We start from the raw sequence: 22,715 nt of genomic DNA on the forward strand, positions 1-22,715 counted from the left end.
CTTTTGCAATTTGCAATTGTTTACACTGGAAATGCATACTCCCCCCCCTCCCCCCCCCCCCCCCCCCCCTCTCTCTCTCTCTCTCTCTCTCTCTCTCTCTCCTCCCGCCTATTTAATTATTGTTGGCTTGGCCTCTGACGTAACGTTATAATCCTGCCATTGATTGTCCAACCTTGTCTCCCTATTATAGAGCTGCTGACACATCAGAAACCAGCTGCCACACTAACCCTTCCAGTGCAAAACAATGTCATTCAGGCTTGCCCACAATCCACACAAGCATGCACGCACGCGCACACACATACACACACACACACACACACGCGCACACACATACACACACACACACACACACACACACACACACACACACACACACACACACACAACTAATGTGCAGGGAAATCAGCCAGCGTTGACATCACAGAGACTGGGTGAGTGTAGCTTCCAGTTTTCCATGAAACTGAGTCCAGTCAAGTTACAATCCACCTGTCTTCCTCCTCTCATTTTATCTCCAACTTCTGAGCCATTCCTATGAGCATACATCCTTAATACTGAGGTATAATGACATCAGACCACAAGAAGACCTTGGCGGTGATGTTTTGTTTCCATAAAAACTGATGACCGAACCAGGAGTAAAACAGTGATTGAATCTAAAACGGAGAGGAGCGAGAGCAGAAGAAGAGGTAGCGGAGACAGTTTGGTGTGTATGGTGCTTGCTCATTAACCCTTGAGTGACGTTTATTTGAGCTTCCCAGCTTTTGTTTGTGTGGTTTTACATTGGCAGGATCCTAAACAGTGGTACGGAGTGGTTGATTGTCACTCAGCTATGGCTGCATTTACTATCCAAGTTGAAATATTTGTCTCTGTTGTGTCCAAAATAAATGTCCTACCTCAAGCCGGTTAAATTGTAAACTCTCCTCTGTTGTCCCTGGTGGTCAGAATTGGTGACCACCAATGGTCTTGTAAATGGTGCAATGGCTTAATTGGCTGGTTGGTGGATAATTTCTGCATTGGATATAATGGTCAGACAAATTATAGATGATTTGGCTACATGCTGAGGTAAATTGTAACTACAGTATGTCATCCTGGTATTAGCATGTATCTCCTTCTATTTGCTTTTTAGTCTTTCCCTCTTTTGATGAAGAGAGAACATTTTCTTTGAGCATCTTGAGACAGATGATCCAAAGCTCATCCTATTTTCATTTTATTGAAATAAAAGGAACAGAACATGAAGGCTTTCTGCTTCTAATGATAATGAGATACATGTATCCCCACATATCTGCGCACTGGTTTAGCCCTGTGGTCTGGTGTGACACACTGTAGATTAGTCATTATGGCACAGTTCCTGAAAGGAATGGCCACCACAGGATGGGTAGGATGTTAAGCTTAATCATAATGAAAGCATATATTCAGGTAATGTAGCAACAGACAGATGTAGGTATGTCTACTTCTATGGCCATAGACAGTAATGGAATTTAATTATCTCTGACTGTTGGCTTTTTGAATGAATTAACAAGTTCTTAGAAGAAGTTGTAATCATATAGGATGAATTTCATGAGCTGAAGAGAGAGATCATTTCAAGCTCAACCTTGATTTCATTATTATTTAATGAATAAGGAAACTGATGAACAAGCTCTTCCTCTAATGCCAGAGGATATGAAGCCTGTGCATGTGTCATATTTTATCATGCATTGGCATGTCTTGAACACAGATGTGTGCGTATGTGAGTGTGTGTGTGTGGGTGTGCGTGTGTGTGTGTGTGAGGGGTGGGGTATTGCTTTTGTGGGTGCATGGCATGAGGGCATGGTGTGTTTGTTTGTCTGTCATATGGTGTGTGTCTGTTGTCTTGAATGGTGTTTGTCTGTTGTCTGTCATAAGATCTGTTTGTGTGCACTGCATGCCCGTGTGTGTGTGGGCATGTGTGTGTGTGTGTGTGTGTGCCTGCACATGGGCATGTCATTTTGCATGCGCATGCATGCATACTGCACACATGTGCATATGTGCATTGGAAAAGTGTTAATAGAAAGAAGAGTGTCTGAAAGAGAGGTGGCGAGGTTGTGGAGAGGCCCATGGCCGGCTATGGGATTTTGTGCTCCATTTCACCTGTCATTGCTTGGGGAAGACAAGGAATCTCCCTAATGGCCAGAGCCGGGGGCCCAGGGCGACGAGAGGGGGGGAAGATCGTCAAGGGCACATTCTCAGCCATTTAAAATGGGTCTCAAGGTTGGCTAGAGAAGCAGACACTCATTCAGCAAGAAAGCACACCTCATTAAGGCCATGCTTCAAAACATCACCGTTGGTATCCGTGTAGTAAAAACATTTTTTACGGGTGCTGCCAGTGTTGGTGAGGCTCCAGAATTTATAAGATACACCAGGATTGGAAAAAGGAAAGACAACTAACTTAACCTCCACTGCCAGTATTTTCTCCACTAAAAAATTTCAATTCAGTTCAGTGCTTGAATCATTTATTTTCCCAATCTGGCCTTTTCAAAGCGCTCAGCAGAATTTTTCATGTCTTACTGAGTAAGAACATGAATTCTTCAGCAGAACCATTTAGTACCCACAAAATCACCTAATTACCCCCCATGCAAAATGCATGAAGTATGGATTTCATATGTCCCTGTTCTTCACCCATGTCAGTCAGTCAGAATCCATGTTATTAGCATCACTTCCAGTGGGGCGGGTGGAGCGTGGTCGGGGTGAAGGAGATAATGAGGGAGGATGTCCCAGGATCTCCAAAAGAAGGTCTAGTGGCCCAAATGCAGGGTGACAGGGCCGCCAGTGGAGGCCCTGTCAGGGAGGGTCCAATGTCTTGTGATCATGCTGAAGGTGACAGACATTGATTGTGTGCAGCCTGACAGTACATGGAATGACAGTCGAAAGGAAAGGTCAGGGTCAAATGGCGTGAAAGTGAAGAAATGGCTCAGTATCACGCAATGTCTTGTAGTGGAGGATGTAGCCTCCAATCACAGTCATTGCAGTGATTTGCTCAGATGGCAGTGGTTGATATACAATGATATTCTCCAAACGCTTATATATATATATTGTTGTTTATTAAGTGAATGTTTTCTAATCAGGAAGTTTATTTTTTATTACATTCTTGGTAGAGGACTATTTCATGTTTCACATGTTCTCTAATTATCAGATAGCAACTTCTTGTGCTGCGAGAAAAAGAATCATCTTTCACTGTAATGTACTTTCATTGCCCTTGAGTTTTAGCTGCAGTTTGCTTATTTGCATAAAGTATCACCTCCGATAGGGGCTGCTGGTGACATTCCTGTAGACTTGGTATATGATGTGTCGCAGGTTCCCAAGGGTGCTGTGTTGGAAGATGGCCATGGTGAATATCTCTGCCCTGGAGCACACAGAGTCAGTCATGAGCCAGTTCTCTGACAGTCTAGACTGCTATGATCTGCCCAATGACAACGAGGAGCCGGACCTCTGCTGCCATGGAGACCGCTGTGATGGCAAGCCACAAGGTCAGTCATACATGGTCAGTCCTGGCTCAGAGTTTAAATACAGAAAACAGAGGGAAAGACAGCCAAGAGTCGTGTTTCTCAATCGCTTCCTTCCCTTGTTCTAATACCTAAAGTGATTGGGCAGAGTCGTGGTGGTGTTTCAGAGACTTAGAGTGGGTTTACAGTGGGCTTAGTCTGTTCCAACCCACTGTACAGTATGTGGGAAGATAAAAACGTCTTCTTAACATTTCTGGGTCCTTATCAATCCTTAGTTGTGTCTTTGTTCTAGAGACAAGAATCATTCCCTTTAAGACGATTTACAACTTCCTCCCATTCAAGTCGCTGGACACCATGGTGTTCTTGGAGAACGTTCCTATTTTTGTCCGGGTGACAGAAGTGGAACGGTTCACATCAACAACGAAGGTGAGCGAGATATAATCGACTGTAAACCAGGTACTGAATCATCGTTTGTCACATGCCCCGTCTGAACCTCCTTAAAAGCCGTCTGCGTTCGTTATTTCGACGAAGCTGTAAGCCTCGCGTTTTCTGATCAAAAGTTTCATAATATCACAATCCCAAAAGCTTCCCGTGAATAAAGACACTATTGTATCTTTACACCTGTTTCATCTCTTCTTAAGTTCTTGTAAGGCAGTATTGACGCGGTGGAGCTGAACTGTCTCCTTTTGAAATGCTCACCTCAAAGGTGCTGAATCCCAATCTCTACACGATTGAGCTGAGCCACGGGGACTTCACGTGGAAAATCAAACGCCGTTTCAAGCACTTCCAAGCTCTTCATCAGGAGCTGCTGAAGTTCAAGGCTCTTCTAAAGCTCCCCCTGCCAACCCGCATGTAAGAACTGCTAATTTACTCACCTTTTGTCACTCACTTACATATGCAGCACACACACACTCAAATAGCTATAAACTGACTTTGAGCCAGAAACATATTTTCGTGACTGTTCATTTCTCAGTTGAGGGTAGCCTACTCAATTTCTCTCCAATTTTCTTTCTGTCGCCCCATTTACTGCTGTTCAGCAGCATGGAAAAATAAAGCATGTTCTCGCAGACAGCGAAAATTCATTTATATAACAAACCCAGTGAAAGATTTCAAAAGAGCAACTTCCAAACCAAATGAAATAGTGCGGAGTCTGGTTGAGCATTCGGTATTAGGATTTGGAGAGAATGATTGACTGTCACTCACTGTTCAAGATTTATATTTTTATGCTCTCAGTCTCAAAGTTAATAAGGTTTTTTTAATTATTATTTCGCACAACAATCCGATGTGTTATGTTTCAGATTAGAAATGAATGAGCGTCAGCAAACACACAAGTTAATACTGTCATCCTCTCGTCCCTGTGTGCTGCAGCCACGCTGTTAAAAGACGTTCCTTCAAATGCCACAAGAGCTTCCGAGGAGGACACATTCCCACGTTGCCACGGAGACCTGATGCTCTGGTCAAACAGGAGCAGCTCAGCAGCAGAAAAGTGAGAGCTGGTATCAGTAACAATATACAGTGCAGCTTATTGATCCCATCCACCCGAATGCTTCTGAAATGCAGTGCAATCACGCACCGTGTAATGAATGTAATAGAATGTGGCGACGGTGTTTATATGACAATAAAATATCAGTGCGGTAACTCGGGTAGCCTACTGCTGTTTGTGAATAATGCTGTTAGGCTATGCATGCACTTCCCTTCAGTGGAGTTAGAAACGGCTTGACTCTGTGTGTGACAGATGCAGCTGGAGGACTACCTGAGAAACATCCTGAAGAGAACCATGTACAGGATCCACCCAGCGACGGTGAGCGTGGCTACTCACAGTCAAAGCCTTGTCTTGTAAGAGAATGACATCAATACAGTCATCCCCGTCGAAGGTGAACCATCTACACTCTAATTAGGCCTGAAAGCTAACGGTAATTTCATCCTTGTCAGAGTTCTATGGCCTGCATGAGGAGAGTCGCTTCACAGAGGACGGTGATGGAGAATGGCTTGCATTAATGAGGGGAAACACAGCAGGCAGGAGCAAAGAAACTATCACTTAAAGAGCCAGGATTGCCGCTAATATCCATTACCTACAGAATAAAAGTGATGAGATGACACATTATAATAACGATGCATAAGTGCACCGTAAGCATCTTAAGACAAAGTCAATTTGTTCTTAGAGAATATGTGCAACATAAGAGAAGTATTATTTTCTGAAACAAAGTTTCCAACTTGATTAGGCTGCCAAATGTGTCAGGGGTAATTTCTGGAACTCCATACTTTTCAGAGATTGAAAAAGAAAGTGGTCATTGCACTTTCATTGCATTGCTCATTCTAATGTGTTTCATTACTATCAGGAAACCAGTTGAAGTTTTTTTTTTATTTCACACGTCTCTTTCTTCTCTGTCTGTCTGCATGTTTCAGCTGGACTTTTTGGAAGTCAGTCAGATCTCCTTCATTGAGGACCTGGGGCCCAAAGGAATGTGAGGATGTGCCCATTTCATTTATCTATGCTGCATGTTGTTTGAAGATGACACACATGATATCATATGGATCATTTGAATTATAAATGCACAGATCTAGAAAAATTGCCAATCTTTTGCTTCCTTACTTGATTACCTCACTACGCCCCTGAAAGATGCCAGTGAAGATTTCTTTGATCAATCAGTAATGTGGCAGTGGTCTTTTTGGGTTTGTGTGTGTGTGTGTGTGTGTGTGTGTGTGTGTGTGTGTGTGTCTGTGTGTGTGTGTGTGTGTGTCAAGTGAAGGGTTAATCTTGAAGAAGTCAGGAGGAAATACATTTCCAGTGTGTTACTGGTGTGGATCCAACAGTGTCTGTTACTGTTGGTCTAAAAGGTAAGAGGTGGCGTGATTACACACTGTTTTTGTTCACATTATTCTGTAGCAAAGTAAATATGTATAAAAGCTATATCAAATGTGTCTCCCATGTTATCGATTACCTCTGTCATCCCTTGCATCTGGGGTGTGACAGATTCAGTTTTCTGTACACTGAATCCCTCCAGAGAGACTCAGATTTGTGTGTGTGTGTGTGTGTGTGTGTTCGTGCTTGTTTCAGATGGCTGGTGGTGAAGGACTCTTTTGTTCTCTACATGAGGCCGAAGGACGGCCAGGTGGGAACGGTGATCCTCTATGATAAGGGCTTTCACATCAAGATAGGCACCCAGGAGACCGGCGTCCGCCACGGAGTCACCGTCGAGAACCTCTGCAGGCAGGCCTCTGTTCTTATCATATTTACATTTTGCTTTGATAGCATATCCACACATTTGTGCTGACTGCACTCCTACACAGATTATGTGTGTGGCCTGAGCCATATCGTCACATACAAGCCACGGATGCCACATCCGTGCTGGATGTGTCCTCAGGGGGCACAGCGTGTTATTTCCATCAGGATCCACTGATGAAGGGGTACAGAAAAAACATAGTATATATCGTAAACGGTCGCTTTCCTCGATGAGTAATCCATCCTGTTTATAACTTACATATGCGTCTCCTCTTAGGACGCTGACAATCAAGAGCTCCACCTACCGCCAGGCCCGCTGGTGGGGCCACTCCATTCATGAGTTTTCCCAGAAGTATGGGAAAGACTTCCTGAGGGAGAACCGCCATGGATCGTTCGCCCCAGTCAGGGAGAACACAGCCACGCAATGGTAGGGCATTAAAGGACTGTTCCTGCGTGATCAGATTTTTTTGCTAATTTTTTATGTTTTTCATCCCTTTAATGTTAATTGTGACAGTTTTTACATACATACGCTACGATTAACAATATTTTAAATTAGATTTGCCATACCTCTCAGACTCATTCACTTCCATTCAATTCCAAACGGCCTAGAAAACAACTCCTAAGATGTCCAATTCAGTGGGTAAAGGTAGTCCATCGCTATGAATCATGTTTTGCAAAGTTGCATCAGAATGCTAATATCAGCCTATAACACCGCAACAGGCGAGACGAGACGTACTGGGCTCCGCTTTCTAGTTTCTGGTTCACTACATGTCCGATTTCAGATTTTTCCTCTCCAAAATAAAACTTTCAAACCAATAGCATCTTCTGTGGTTACGTTAGGACCCGCCTTCTATCAATCACAACCCAATCAAGCCAACATACAAACCAAAGCAATATGCTTCCACTAGCTATAGTCCGTATAATTAAATGAAAATTAAAGCACAATTTTACACAAGTACAGCTTTAATTTAGTGCCTTCCTCTTTACTGGGAGTAACTTGTAATTTGTTTCAAAATATTTATTTTGAAAAACAACTAAAATAAAGGAAAAATAACATATCTCATAACGTGATATGAGAGCGTTGGAAAACAATGTAAAATTGTAAGGAATGCAGGAAAGGAGAAAAAACTCAAAAAACGCTGGAATTGTCCTTTAACATTAAAGACCTTTGATTAAAGAAATAAAACTGCCTTGCAATCTTCTCTTTCGAGAATTGAATGATATGGTGTCCCATCTCAGAAGTCAGTGGTATGCTTGTTGCTTACAGGTTTGTCAATGCTGCTGGCTACTTTGATGCCATCGCTGATGCCTTGGAGGGAGCCAAAGAGGAGATTTTTATCACAGCCTGGTGGTACGGAGGAGTTTGACTTCTAATGAGCTTCTCTCTTCACTTATCCTACACTGCAGGAGATATTGCTAACATATACAACTGTGATTGTGGTGTGAATACGGCCGTCCTCACAGGCAGACACTGTGCCAGTCATTCATTCATTCAGTTAGTAATTGTTATATTTTCTCTGCGTCAGGCTGAGTCCTGAAATATTCTTGAAGAGGCCGGTGGTTGATGGCAACACCTGGAGACTGGATTATATACTGAAGAGGAAAGCAGTAAGTATCCACCGCTATTATTCTCCCTACCACTGAGTAGCTGGGGTGGACAGTTCAGCCTAGAATAACTGCCACCCCACCAAAAAGATTTCCATTCAAGCACAGTCTAACTGCTAATCTAACAGCATTTCCAAGCTGCAGAGAAAATATATTTGAGGGAAACACTGCACCACAGCATCACAACAGTTACATATTGATTTGCACAATACTGAACATGATGATGACTTATGTGCGTATTTAATCTTTGTCTGTAGTCATTGTTTCCCTTTCTGCTGTATATGTATAGGAGCAGGGGGTGAAGGTGAGCGTGCTGCTCTATAAGGAAGTGGAGGTCGTCATGGGCCTGAACAGCGAGTACACCAAGAGAACACTCATGGGCCTGCACTCCAACATCAGGGTACGGATGCGAAGAATGCTTTCAACTTCTACACTTACTTATTATGTGTAACTGTTCAATAGTTTCATCCAAGCAATCTGATAGTCAAAGACGCTTTCCAGCTGTGATGATAATTTCCATAAATCACAAGCAAACTAGCCATGCTTTACCAATTGCTGTGCAAACTCTTGTGTTATCCATGGAGGTAGTTAGCAATCTTTATTGCTTCTCCTGTTTTTAGATACGTTTTTATTAATGTGTGACTCCTCAACACAGGCTGTGTGAGGTAAAGTGCATCAGTGTAGGCAGAATGCAGACCAGGCAATAAAACCAACAATACACAATACCAACAGAATACTATGTCACTGAAATGGCTTAGGACTGCTAACTTAGATTTGGATTTAGACATTCTTTACTGTCATTATTACCACATGACTGACTTACCAATAATCACAGAATGTGATTATTGGTAACCCCACATGGGTGTAATGTAACCCCACATGGGTTATTATTATCAAAACTACAATATCCAGAATAATACCTATAATAACCGCAGTCCAGACATTGAACTTCCATGACAACTACCAGCATTAAGCTCAGTCGTCAACAGTCCTCCCCAGACAGAGATGGAGAGAAAGTCCTGTCCGTTTCCATCAGCTTTACCCGGCGCCTCCACAGGTGTCTGCGGCCCTGCCTCCCAGAGTGACGGAGCCATCATAACACATCACAGCGCCGGGTGGAAGAGTGGCAGCGCCCAGCCTGTGCCAGCTACTGTACAGTACAGGCCCCTGGGCACGGGATGGGATGGATACTTAGATCATGTGCTGGATGCCACCCCCACTGGCTTCTGTAGCGGAGGGGCCGGGGCTTACACCAAGAGAACGGAGCGGTTGGATGGAGGAAGTGGCCAGAGGGGGATTGTAGGAAAAAAAAAAAGAGGGATGTGCTAGACCTGGCAGTGGTTAGGTTGATTTGTTCTGTAGTCCCTGCTGCTGCCTTCTCCCTGGTGTTGCTCACGAAAGCGTTCCGCCAAAAACCCTCTCATCGCCATGGCACCCCAGGCCCTGGCATGATTGACACCCTGTCACATTATCTTATGACAGCGCTGGTGGAGAGAGTGTGCCGAGAACTGATACTGGGAAGTGGCTGGGGACACATACAGACAAAGACGCAGACAGAGACACACACATGCACGTGCACGCACGCACAAATACACACATATACATGCAAACACACACACCCCGAGGAGCTCCAACACATACCAGCTGGGTAATGGAAGTATATCTCGGCCCTGCGTGTGTGTGTGTGTGTGTGTGTGTGCACATCCTTGCTGTAGAGGCGGAAATCTCTAAACACTGGGGAAGGTGCACAGAGGGGCGCAGATGTTTCGCACATCATGTACATCCTGCTCCAGAGACCTGCTATTTTAAGCAGCAGGGTATATAGAATCAGTCCATTGCTTTCTCTATGGGCTGAGGATCAGTTTCTATATAGCCTGAGATAGCTCTAGGCCTTTATTTATGTCATTTTGATCGTCTATGCCCAAAGGATACTCTGTTGTGGCATAGGGACATCTTTGGTTCATGTACTGAGGAATGGTAAACCAGCCTAGAACCAGCCTAAAAATGTTGATCTCATCTTTTTGTTCTCAAAGTTAAGATGATGTGAGGCTCAGTGAAAGCAAGTACATTGGTTACATCCCTCTTTTGTTAGGGATTGTATAGGAGAGCTGGAGAACAGCCTGCTGCTTTGGAAAGCAGGTTCCATATGAAGTACAAGCAATTTTATTGACCATAATTGCTGTATGCTACTGTATATCACAGAGTGTTGATACTTGGCCAGTATCGTCATTGTCTGTCTGTCTTGATAGGTGATCCGCCACCCGGATCACATGCCCTCCACAGCACTACTATGGGCGCATCATGAGAAGACTGTAGTGATTGACCAATCGCTAGCCTTCCTTGGAGGCATTGACCTGGCCTATGGCCGCTGGGACGACTCCCAGCATAGACTGACTGATGTGGGCAGTGTGAGGAGAAGCCCTCAGCCCAGCCCAGGCCTCTCCCCAAACCCTACCATGGTAAGACACTCTATCCTCAGTCCTGAACCCTACTAGGGGAAGATCTAGACCAGCTGTCTCCTTAGCCCATACCTGGGGAGATACACTATTTTTAGCCCAGCCTAGTCAAGTCAAGCCAAGTTTATTTGTATAGCCTTTAATCACAGTATCAGTCTCAAAGGGCTTCACAATGGCCACATTATGAAGCAATAAATGAAAACGACACTCCAACCTTAAACCCTCAATGAGAACAAGGAAAACTACTCATTAGGGAAAAATGGTAGAAACCTTTGGAAGGGCATCACAAAGAGGGATCCCCCTTCCAGGACAGTCCGATGTGCAATGGGTGCTGAGAGTGGGCAAAAAAAGCGTAAATTAAATACACAGAATAAAAACAGAGACAAGACAACATAGCTCTTTGTCCAACCATGATGCCAGAGTATGATATGATGTCAAATGAGCCTGCATGAACCCAGTTATCCGACCAAACCAGGGTCATTGGCTGGAATCGAGTCCCAGGCTTTTCTTTTACTCTCAAAGAAGGATAAAAGTTCTCAGGGTCCAGACCATCAAATTGCCACATCCAGTTCTAGTTCTGCCACTTTCAACAACAACTTTTTGAAGTAGATAACTTCTGCCACACAGTACTCAGAAACTTTGGGAAAAACACTTATTTACCATGAAACCTCCCACGGTGTGACTCTACGCTATAATACACTATAAATACGATACGTCTCAGGGTTCGGTCCTCGTCTCTAGCTGTTAACGATAGCTGCATGTCCCCTGCTCTCTAAGTAGAGCAGACAGTGGTAAACCCACCGTAAATGGGACTCACAGGGAGCCGTTGCCAGCAGTGGGCCACCAATGTTTGTCCACATGGATATGACCCTTTCGAGGGCCAGGGACGGGGCTGGCATGCCGGTAACAGCTGGGTGTGGATGATGGGTGTCAGACCACAACACATATCAAAGTCCAGACATGCACCTGACAGCTGCCTGACACCGGAGTGGGAGTTAGGGAGGCTCTCTGCCTGTTGATTTCCTCTTTATGACAGAGGCAGATGCATTTTCATAAGCCTAAATGTTATATGCTATGTTGTGATTGTTAAATTTTGTACTTTTTTGGTATTGTATTTACACTATACATAATTAACCATACATGCACACCACATGTATGGTCAAACAGGCTGCATTTGTCAACCGAGAGCTTCTTGTTTGCCAGTCTTTGACAGAGAATTTGGACCCAACATCCATTTTCATATTCCCATCAATTATTTGGCAGCTATATTGAGCAGGGTCAGGCCGATGTGAAATCCCCATTAGGGAGCATCTGGGGCCCACTTTAAGGGTTGATATTCATCCACCTCCGTCTCTCACACTGAGAAGTGGAGGCTAATCTCTCAGGGTCCCCCCTAACCCCCTATCGCCCGTCTTTCCATTTCCTACCCCCCACCTCCCCGTCTCTTCCTCCCTCTCTTCCCTCCTTTCCCCTCTGGAGGCCTGCATTAAACATAAAGACTCTGCATGGATGAGTGAGTCAACAAATTACCACAGCCAATAAATGGGAGAAAATGATCTGCCCCTCTATATGCCATCAGTCTCTCTCATTTTCTCTCTCTCTCTCTTTCTCTCTCTCTCCTTCTTCCCCCTTACCTTACTGTCCTCCATTAGGTTATTGTCCCAGGCTTTTAAATAAACATGATCTTTGCCCGAATGTCTCCTTATTGCATTTAGTTAGAGCATCCCTCCTCATGGTTGACTGGTTGTATCCATCAACTCAGGGGGGCCCGACCCGCTGCAAAATCTCAGCTAATACACATGAAACTGCTACAGCTGTTGGTCTAACCTTTGAGAGTGTCTCCTAAGGAGCACAGTGATATTTGCACTTAATAAAATTATGCCTACCAGGAGAATATGCCGCTGACATTTGCCATTTGTCAAGTTGAGGTGGCAGTGATGCTTTATGAGTCATTAGTGTTCAGCCGTGAGAGGGTACAGTCAAGAGTATCTTTAGCCCACAGTCGTCTGTTACATGAGAGCACACAGTCTCTGTAAAGATCACATTTAACTGCTACATTACATGAAAGGAGATGTGTCTTTTCACCCTTGTATCTGCATAACATTAGTTCTATTTTCTCTCATCTTGCACACAGCGTGAAGTACATGATGTTCTCTGTTCTAATGGAGCATCACATACAGTAGCATATAACAAAATATTTCTTGGGCCCGACACTTGTAATTTTGTCTCCTATGGTAGCGCTTTGCCCATTTTTCTGCAGAGATCTGCCACTGCAGCTGAGGAGGATGAGGAGGAGCACGGCTACTCTGAAGTGGGAGACATCCTGGCTGATTTAGAAAGAAGACCCAGGAGGCATAGAGCAGCTGAGCATCAGGGGCACGCTTACAGCAACCTTGTCCCACCTATGGTGATAGATCCTGGGGAGGTGTACAGCGCTGTCCCCTTCGCTGCTACAGTACAGCAGAGGCTATGGTGTGGAAGTGTGGTTCCTCTTGTTGTAGGACAAGAGGAGGAAAGTGGAGGAGAAGGTCTGACCAGCATTATTCACCAAGGAGGAGCCTATGACGATGAAACCCTTCATGGTTTCTGCAAACACAATGCAGCCTCAGAGGGGGGAGCAGAGTCAAGTGAGCGGGATACGCACACACACACACACACACACACACACACACACACACATACACACACACACATACATACACACACGCATACTCATATATACAGACGTATACTGTACATGTACTTGTATGTACACATAAACAGACACACACATACACATTGCACATGCACATTCACATGCCTCTGGGGGCAGCAGAGTGAAAATAAGAAAAATGAAAATTTCTTCACGGGGATCAATAAAGTATCACATAATGTCACACTAACACCCATTAGAATCATTTATTTAAGTCCATGTTAAACAGCAAAGGGGCTTGAACTGTAAAGCTCATTTTGCTTGAACTGTCAGTTACACAGTGCTCAATCTATAGTCCAAAGCTACGAATACCGTTTTATATATAGTAGTGCCTCCTCCATACTGTATGGCTGCCAATAATAGCTGACACTGAACAGCATCTCACCACCTGTTTGATCATCCTTGGTAGAGCCATCTGAAGGCCGTTCCTCACTTGGTTATGAATTTGGCTGAGACTGAACATATAAAAAAGTAGCTGGCACCTGTAACTTGTGACGTGGTTTGAGCTTGTTGTTGGTACTTCAGTATGTTAATGAGGAGGCTTTCTTCCTGGCTGTGGTTGAAAGCACAGTGCAATTCTAAAATGATTAGTTGCCATCAAGAACAATAACAATAGCTATGGTGTAATACATCATAACGAGCAGGACAGAAAAGCACTTATACATGATTACTAAGAGGGCTGTAGATACAATGTCTTTGGATATTAAATCTACAGCACTGTAAAGACATTTGTAAACATGGCAACTGTTCAGAACCAATCAGATCTAACAGTCTGCTTAATGTCGTTAAACCTACAACTCTACTCAAATCTGGATCTATCCTGATTACTGCAGACTTTTCCAAACAAATAATCTTGGAGGTTGAGCAATCCTGCAGCAGTAGTGCAGCAAGTTTGTAAAAAATGTGAGACTGCCAAGATGGCTGCATCTGTGTGTATTCGTGTGTGTCCTGTCCACAGAGAAGGGCAGTAGTGGAGGCAGCCTGAGCTCCAGGACGCTCCCTCATCTCCCACCCAGAGACTGGTACAACAAAAGTCTGTCTCTGCGCTCCAGTGAGTCTGGATCCCTTGGCCTCCATTACTCCTTACCACTGCCTTATGGTGAGTCCAGTCGTTTATATATGTGGCAAGTTAGCCAGCTTCCACAAAATTCCACTAATTCTACAAGTCTATTTCCTTCTGTGTGTGTTTTTGTGTGTGTGTGCGTGTGTGTGGGTGTATTTGTGTGTGTGTGTGTCCGCAGAGACAGGCTCCCTGCGGAGCCACATCAGTAATAATGAGCTGTGTGGAGAGGCACGTTTCTGGCACGGTAAAGACTACTGTAACTTCATCCTCAAGGACTGGGTCAAGCTCAACAAACCATTTGACGGTATTGTACAGTTGCTGACTTGCTTGTTTGGTTTCCTAACTGCCTCCAGTACTAAGGAGAGGGCTTCTGTGTGAGAGTGTATAGTCTGTTTGCTGGGAGTTTATGAAGTCAAGATGTGGAAAATCCAGACAGCTATGCTATCTAGATACATGTGAATAATTAGGTTAGATAATTAGAATTAGGTTGCAAAGGAAAATGAAGCACATCTATATAAATAATCTTTTGACCAGCCGTCTAGGTTTTCACACTTCTCGGCATGCTCTGTCTCCATCTTGAACTTAATTGCTGTGAAGTTGTCATGCCCAATATCAAAATGTTATTTTCAAATCAGATCTACACTGTCTTAAAAAATCAGAGCTGTGCCTAGCCAAGCAGAAAATAATCTGTAACATCATACAATCCATGAAGGACACTGATTTTCACTTTGATATTGTTTGATGTTGTTTGATTTTGTTTGTTTGCTTTTGTGTGTGTGTGTGTGTGTGTGTGTGTGTGTGTGTGTGTGTGTGTGTGCATGAGCATACATGAGATAGAATTTTTTGAATCTGAAAAATTGAGTGTGACTGCAGAGCAGTGAAAGGTTACATTTAGAAAACAAACTATATGACAACGGCATTCTCTTTTGATATCATTATTGGAAATCTTCAAATGGAGCCAAAAAAGGAGAGAGAAAAAGAAGAAAATAAAGAAAACACAAAATCGAAGTTGTCAGTTTGTACCTGAGCTGTCCCAAACTATCACATTCTGCAGCCAGTGGGGGTTTCTGTCAGTTGCCTGCAGCCCTCTATATTTCTCTGTCTCTGTATCCACCACTCTATTTCTCTGTCTGGGCTTTTGTATAGCTCTGGGTCTGGGGCTTACATTGTAATGACTAAGTAGGACTCAGCAGGAGGAGGGGGCGGATGACAGATACATACATTAAAATCTTCCACCATTTCCAGAGGATAGGGAGGGGAAATTAAAGGCAATCTTTGATCTCCTCAATAGGATGAGGAACCATGTTTGGATGCTTATTGAGTTGGGGAGAAGGGAGTTGGTCTTTTGTGTGGATGCACAGTGTTCCAGCACACACCGAGGGGGTCTGAGAGACAGACTTCTTCAACTTGGGATTGACCTTTTGTAGTGTGTGATGTTGTTTTGCTATTTGTTTGTTTGCTTTGAAGACTTTATTGACAGGTACAAAACTCCCAGAATGCCTTGGCATGATATTGGGGTGGCAGTACAGGGCAAGGCGGCGAGGGATGTAGCCAGACATTTCATTCAGAGATGGAATTTTACAAAGGTATGGAGAAATGCATTCATCTCAACCGTACTCAGCTCTTTTTTTTTTTTATTAACATACCTCTCACCTTAATATTATAACTGATATGGTGCCTTCTTTCTTACACACTGCTGTTGATTCTGATATTACTAGTACCTTACAAATAGTAATTCCTAATTCGCTTTGCCGTCTGAATACATTGCCTCTTCATAATGTCACATCCATTTGCACTTTCTCTCGCTCACACGCATCATATGCCTGTGCAATTTGACATAATAGCACAGCTAAAAACATGAAATCATCAACTAAATGTCTCACTGAGTGCGGTAGTCACAGTCAGGAGTGTGTCAGTCAAAAAATGCTCTCCAAGTGATCTATATAAGATTGCTCTCTGGAGTGATATGTATTAGTTTGAGCTTAGCACCCCCTGCAGGTCGGCATTGTTCCCTGCTAATAATGGCTTCAATGCTTGGATTGAAGTGGAGGCTCTCACTGTTCCCCTTTCACTGCAATTACAGGCCTTTCTACTTTGATTGGTGGGTAATTGAATTGGTTTGAGCCTGTATGATTTCCTTCCGAATATGCCACTCATATTCCAAGCTTGGCTCCAGATCAGACAAAGCCTGTCTCCCAGTAATTAAAGAAGCCAAAGCCAGGTGTAGAGCAGGGGAACTAGGGAACCATAGCCAGATGAATGGGACTGATTAGGTGTTTAGTGAAAATGAGAATTTCTGGCTCAAAGACAAAGTGCAGTCTCATTGGATGCTCAGTGGTCAATGGGGTGGCAATTGACTGCTGCTGATGAGGTAACAAGGCCTGAAAATCATTTTCCGCATTCATCACTGTCACAAAAGAACCGGTCTCAAAGTCAAGGAAAAAGAAAATGGAACATGAAAAGAAAGCAATCTGAAAAACTGAAGCATGAAACAGGCATTTTAGTGTCAGTTCTAGGGAAAAGTAGAAGATTTTTGTGCTAATTAGGCAGAAAAAAGCCAATCCCAGATGAGATTTGGAGATCAGGGTGCAGAGAGAAAACCCCAGATGAAAGCTAGATATGAGAGCTTCACAGTTTGTGTGGGATTGAGATTGAATTTGAGCTTGAATTGAGATGAAATTCTTGCAGTTTAAAGTCACATTCACTGTTAGAATTTTTTAATGTGTATAATCTGACAATATACTCGACATAGTGCAGCAGATACAGTAATTCAGTTTCAGTCTTCCCTGATCCAATATCCCACAGTAGAGAAAAAGGCCCCGACTTTTAATTTCTTGCAGAACTCTCAGTGGCAACACAACACATCCCAAAAAAAGTTTAGCAATTAGTTCAGTTGCATTTTTCATCTTTTATTGTAAGAAATGCAACAAGAAAGGCTGGGCCTGTTACTGCACTGTAGGCCTATACCAATGGTGAATGAATTAGGTTGCAGAATCTTTTTTTGGTCTGTGGGTGAGTGCCAGCTGTGGTCCGGTCAAGGTCACTGTACTCTGAGAGGTGTCTCTCTCGGATGTACGCCAACTGACTGAGTGGAAAATGAGACTTTTTCTCTCTTCATTGAGACTGAATGGATTTTAATCAACACATTATGCCAGTTGTTAATTGCTTTAGCCGCCTGCTGCTAAAATAATTTGCTACTTTTTTATTGTAGTAGTAGCCATCTGTTTCAAAACATGGGGACAAGATCAGGCCTGGACCTGGGGTGGATGTTGACAAGAGATACAGGCGGCTAATTTGCACCGCCACCACCTTATTTATGAGGCTAAGGATGTGTGGAAAGGGGGGGAGGCATTATATCAAGGATCGAAAATGAACAGCGATCTGGATTAAAATAATGAAAACAGAATATTAATCTGCAGAGATACACAGATGAACATAACAGAACCTTCATTCGAAAGCCACTTCACACTTCATTGTGTCCTTATGTATAAAAAGGATTAAAGACTTAGTCGCTACTGTACAAGTGAACATGCCAGATTATTTTGTGTTTCTTTTGGAATGGAAGACATTGGAGACGGTTGATTGGCCCCGAGGAACAATGGCCTCCTTATGAGGCAGACCCTGCTTTAACCTCTGTCCATGTCCCTTGAATTGCTTAAGGCTGCAGACAGACACTCTCAATAGTGTCTGGTAGGGACAATAGAGATGAGCAGCTTAGTGAGAGAAAGACTTTACCCTGCTTCACCCCATATTTACTCTAATCAGTCATACTGTTAAGGTACACGCTGCAGCCTGGTGACTTTTAGTCTCCTATTGCTGGTCAAATACAAATGTGACATGACGCTATTCTGCTCCATAATTAGCAAACTTCTCTTAGTGGGGCCTTCACTCAGTGCTTTTATGTTTTGTAATCAAGTCTCTACAGTATTTGTCTGTCTAACCTCTCTTTCTTTTGTGTTTGTGTGTATGTGTGCGTGCGTGTACTGTATGTGCGTATGAGTTTATGCTCTCTTTTTTTTTTTATGTGTAGTTGGTAAAAAAGCGCTCAGGTGCGATGTGCTTCCCCTGTCTGTTGCCCAAGTCTCTCTCTGCCCCCACAGAGCTTCCACCCCAGCAGGGGAGACACACAGAGGCTAACATCCAGGTAAAGACATGATGGAAGGTAGCGGTAGTCATGATGGGAAGTGAACCAGGCACTGAGTACCTCTTTTTTTGCTCTTGCGATAGGTGCTGAGATCAGTCGGCCAGTGGTCGATTGGATCGAAGGTCCACGAGGAATCCATCCACCTAGCCTACGTCTCTGCCATCCAGAACAGCAAGCACTTCATATACATCGAGGTGAGAGAAGACGCTGTGTTTGTCAAGGGCAAGGTCACATTCTCTCTGTGTGAAGCCCCACGTATTTAGACTCAAACTTTCTGAAGGAGGGTCCTAAATCCTATGTACGATTCAACACTCCTCCACTCCAGAACCAGTTCTTCATTAGCTGTGCAGACAGAACCATCCACAACTGCATTGGGGATGTACTCACAGAGAGGATCCTACGAGCATACAGGTAAGAGTGTGTTGTGTGGATATGTGCGTGTGCCACATGCAAGAATGTGTGTTTCATATAAGAACCTCTGCATGGGTCTATCCACCATGCCATACAGTATCTGCATTTGTAATGAGGGGAGAGGGGAAAATGGATTGGAAGGGTTCTTTGTTTGATCGGGTAGGGAGCGACGCTGAGGCAACCAAGGAGCCGAAACCCGGGAGGTGGGTCAACAAGAATTTATTACAAAAAAAGATAACAATCTGTTAAAAACTATTAAATAGTAGTCCCTTAAATAAAAAGAATTAAGTCTTTTCGCTTTTTTGGAAGAGGAGAGTCTTTACACGCCCTTGGAGACCCGAGGGGGGTTTTTAGCCGTAGGCCTACTTAAGTTTTGTTTCCGTGCTCCAGGTGTGTGGTCCCTCCTCCTAGGTGCGCCATTGGTTCCCCTCCGCTGCAACCTCGTGTCCGATAGGTTAAAAGCAATGTCTATCAGTGTAAGAGCTCGACCAGATGCAGGTATTTAGTGTTAATCATATGCCAGGCAGCAGGAAGTTAAACTAAAACTAAAAGTATACAAAATAAAACGAAGCACAGCAATAAGCTATTAAACACAAATGTATAAAATCATGCAGTATAAAATAACCATAGCAACCAATAAAACACAAATGTATAAAATCATGCAGTATAAAATAACCACAGCAAACATAAATATAAGGAAATAAATAACATCAATACTTCCGCCATGTGACACATTAATGTGTGCATGACGCACTTCTACTGTAGGCAGAAGAGGCGTTTTCGAGTGTATGTGGTGATGCCGCTGCTGCCAGGGTTTGAAGGCGACATCTCATCAGGAGGGGGCCAAGCCATCAAAGCCATCATGTACTTTAATTACAGGTAATCTCCACTCTCACACACTCTCTTACACTCTCTCTGCTCTCAAAGACTTCCTTCCTAATTACCAAAGTGCCTCAATTAGGCCCTAAATAAGCAGTGGACACGCACAAGGGGGAGATGGGCAAATTACAATGGAGAGGGTAAAAACAACAGGCCCTGTAAGAGCCAACGCGATGCAGAGGCAATTAAAAGACAAAAAAGTGTTCTACCACGCAGGGCGAAAATGAGAAAAGAGTGAAAAAGCCCTTTGATGAGCTAGTTCTGAGCTAAGTGGAGCTGAAGAGGGGATGGTCGAGGAGAAGAAAGAGGGAGAAACGAGAAATTAAAGACAGTTGATTGGCGAGAGTGCAAGACAAGAAGGCTGATGTCACACTGTTTCCCTACAGGACCATGTGTCGCGGGGAGCACTCGATCATCGAGAGACTGAAATGTGTGAGTAAGTAGACGTCCCACAGGCAGCCGATTCTCTACACTCTCTCTGCCCACCCTCAGATTCATTATCTGGCCAGCCCCATACACACTCCATCAACTGTGAAACTTACTGGGCTTTTGAACTGACAAATGAAGACCCCGTCTCTTTTAATGGGCTAATTCTGTGGCTAACGAGGGCCCTTGTTAAGGGATAATGTACTGGCTGCAGCCAGCAGTATTAAAGTGAGTACATTAGTCAATTAGCTCAAATCTAACCCAGACCAATTGGCCTTTGAATTAACTAGAAAAAAATACAACATGAAGGAACACAAGGAAATGAAACGAGGAGCTGGTACAACTAATAGGACTGTGTGTGTGTGTGTGTGTGTATCGTTCTGTCTCCACAGTGGCTGACTGCTGGATCAACTATATCTCGTTCTGTGGATTGCGGACTCACGCTGACCTGGATGGCCGGCTGGCCACTGAGCTCATCTACGTCCACAGCAAGCTGCTCATAGTGGATGACAGAACTGTCATCATCGGTCAGTGCTTCGAAATGGAAACTGAGTGTCACACACCAGGACAAGGAATGACTCTATAGGAGAGAAAGATAAGGAACGTTGCAGTGTAAATATATTTTATACATAATGCGGAAATGGAAAGAACAAAACTTGAACCATGTAGTGAGAACACAGCCAAACAAACCAGCAGAGGCAAGGCAGACGTCTCAGCACTGGCTCTTCAGGGAAGCTCAGCACATGTCCAGAAGATGGCAGTGTAATCCAGAGTAGTGGAGGCAGAGAGACTGCAGTGAGGGGGCGATATGAGCAGATGTGTGCTAGGGGAACCGTTAAACAGCATCTGTCCACTCAATTACCTCCTTCGTTAGTCGAATCCTGTCTCGTTTTACTCCGAAAGGTGATTAAATCCCTCATAAATGGAATAGATTTACTCTGTAAAACACTCATGATGAAGGGGGAGCTTTGTTTCTCTAAAGAAAGGGCATAGACTGTAAATTGTGTTACCATTTAACTTACAAGTATTGTCTTTTAAATCACAGTGAAAAAAACCCCACATACTTAGAAGAAATAGGAAAGACTGTAAGACTGTAAGACTGTTAGACTTGTGTCTGGCTGCCTCCAGGCTCGGCCAACATCAACGACAGGAGCATGCTGGGAAAGCGCGACAGCGAGATGGCGGTGGTGGTGGAGGACACCGAGACGGTCACCGGGGTCATGGATGGAGAGATCTACCAAGCTGGGAAGTTTGCCCTGTCGCTCAGGGTGGAGTGTTTCAGGTAGGACAGCACATAAGCTAGTGCAGCAAAATGAGTACAAGGGATAGGAAAGACTCAGAGATGTTCATATTTTATTCCAAAGCCCAAATTTGAAAAGGAAAATACTTGATTTTTAATCCTGCAGTAAGTGACAGAGCCAAATTTCAACAGGGAAATACTTGATTGTTAATCTTACAGTAAGTGACTCAAATTTTATGTGTACCCGACAATTGATGTGCTCCTTTAGAATGGTCCTAGGGTTGCTCAGTGACCCCAGTGTGGATGTCAGTGATCCGGTCAGTGACCATTTCTATAAGGAAGTGTGGATGGTGACTGCTGCCAGGAATGCCAGTGTGTACGACCAAGTGAGTAGACTCACCATTCGAATCCATCTGTCCCCACAGTACCGTCTTCCTCCAGTTAAAGTTGTCAGACATGTGTTTTGTGTGCACGCTTCCTGGCCAGGTATTCAGGTGTGTGCCCACGGACGGCGTCTTAAACAACAGGATCCTAAGGGAATACGTGTCCCGCCCCTGCCTGGCCCACGAGGACCCGCTATTGGCCAGTGAGGAACTCCGTAAGGTGCGGGGCTTCCTGGTTCAGTTTCCCTTCCACTTTCTGTCAGAGGAGAACCTCTTTCCCTCCTTCAACTCCAAGGAAGGCATGATGCCCATTGAGCTTTGGACATAGACTCACTCGGTCCAGTGCAATGTCCAAGGCCTCAGCAGTTAGAGATGACCTTGTGACATGGCACCGTGCCGCCATCTCTATTTTACTATTCACTCTCTGAGGACAGATAAAGACTGATGCCACTGTGAGATTCTACTTAAATATTGTTCGCTACCTCACTGTTTTGATATTTGTCAGATGACCGTGTTTTGCAATGGTAATGAATTTTGCTACTAAATGTTTTTTTTTTATTCTGTCAATGTGTCTATGATGATAAGTATATCATGTGAACTCCAAAACATCCATCAAAAATACAAGGTACATTATTTCTAAGTCCCCCTTTGAAAAATCCACATGTATTTATTTTGTTCATAGATGCCTAAACAGCGTAGGCCTTTATTAGAATAACGGAATACTTTATCTAAAGCAAA

At 43.8% G+C, this 22,715-nt stretch overlaps 1 protein-coding gene across 1 annotated transcript; it reads left to right on the forward strand.

The window, feature by feature from the left end:
• The first annotated feature begins 3,331 nt into the window (after positions 1 to 3,331).
• On the forward strand, positions 3,332 to 22,305 carry LOC139639276 (phospholipase D1). The gene is made up of 26 exons (XM_071513359.1): positions 3,332 to 3,479; positions 3,748 to 3,881; positions 4,162 to 4,307; positions 4,824 to 4,941; positions 5,191 to 5,256; positions 5,862 to 5,920; positions 6,201 to 6,293; positions 6,514 to 6,666; positions 6,956 to 7,105; positions 7,946 to 8,029; positions 8,205 to 8,286; positions 8,573 to 8,683; positions 10,533 to 10,742; positions 13,000 to 13,366; positions 14,390 to 14,530; positions 14,673 to 14,798; positions 15,962 to 16,080; positions 18,525 to 18,638; positions 18,722 to 18,832; positions 18,964 to 19,049; positions 19,815 to 19,928; positions 20,315 to 20,364; positions 20,747 to 20,881; positions 21,483 to 21,636; positions 21,863 to 21,980; positions 22,081 to 22,305. The coding sequence occupies exons 1-26, from the start codon at positions 3,332 to 3,334 to the stop codon at positions 22,303 to 22,305; spliced, it is 3,414 nt and encodes a 1,137-aa protein (XP_071369460.1).
• The last annotated feature ends 410 nt before the right edge of the window (positions 22,306 to 22,715 follow it).

Source organism: Centroberyx affinis, unplaced genomic scaffold (genome assembly GCF_046629955.1).
Source record: "Centroberyx affinis isolate AG114_WGS23_722 - 3 ecotype Tasmania unplaced genomic scaffold, CSIRO-AGI_Caff_v1 ptg007038l_1, whole genome shotgun sequence".
Lineage (NCBI taxonomy): Eukaryota > Metazoa > Chordata > Actinopteri > Beryciformes > Berycidae > Centroberyx > Centroberyx affinis.

Excerpts from the sequence above, each read along its gene's own strand:
- LOC139639276 (XM_071513359.1), top strand. The coding sequence starts at position 3,332 with ATGGCCATGGTGAATATCTCTGCCCTGGAGCACACAGAGTCAGTCATG. Across the intron at positions 3,882-4,161 it reads GGTTCACATCAACAACGAAG|GTGCTGAATCCCAATCTCTA; the intron begins GTGAGCGAGATA and ends CTCACCTCAAAG. Across the intron at positions 13,367-14,389 it reads AGAGGGGGGAGCAGAGTCAA|AGAAGGGCAGTAGTGGAGGC; the intron begins GTGAGCGGGATA and ends TCCTGTCCACAG.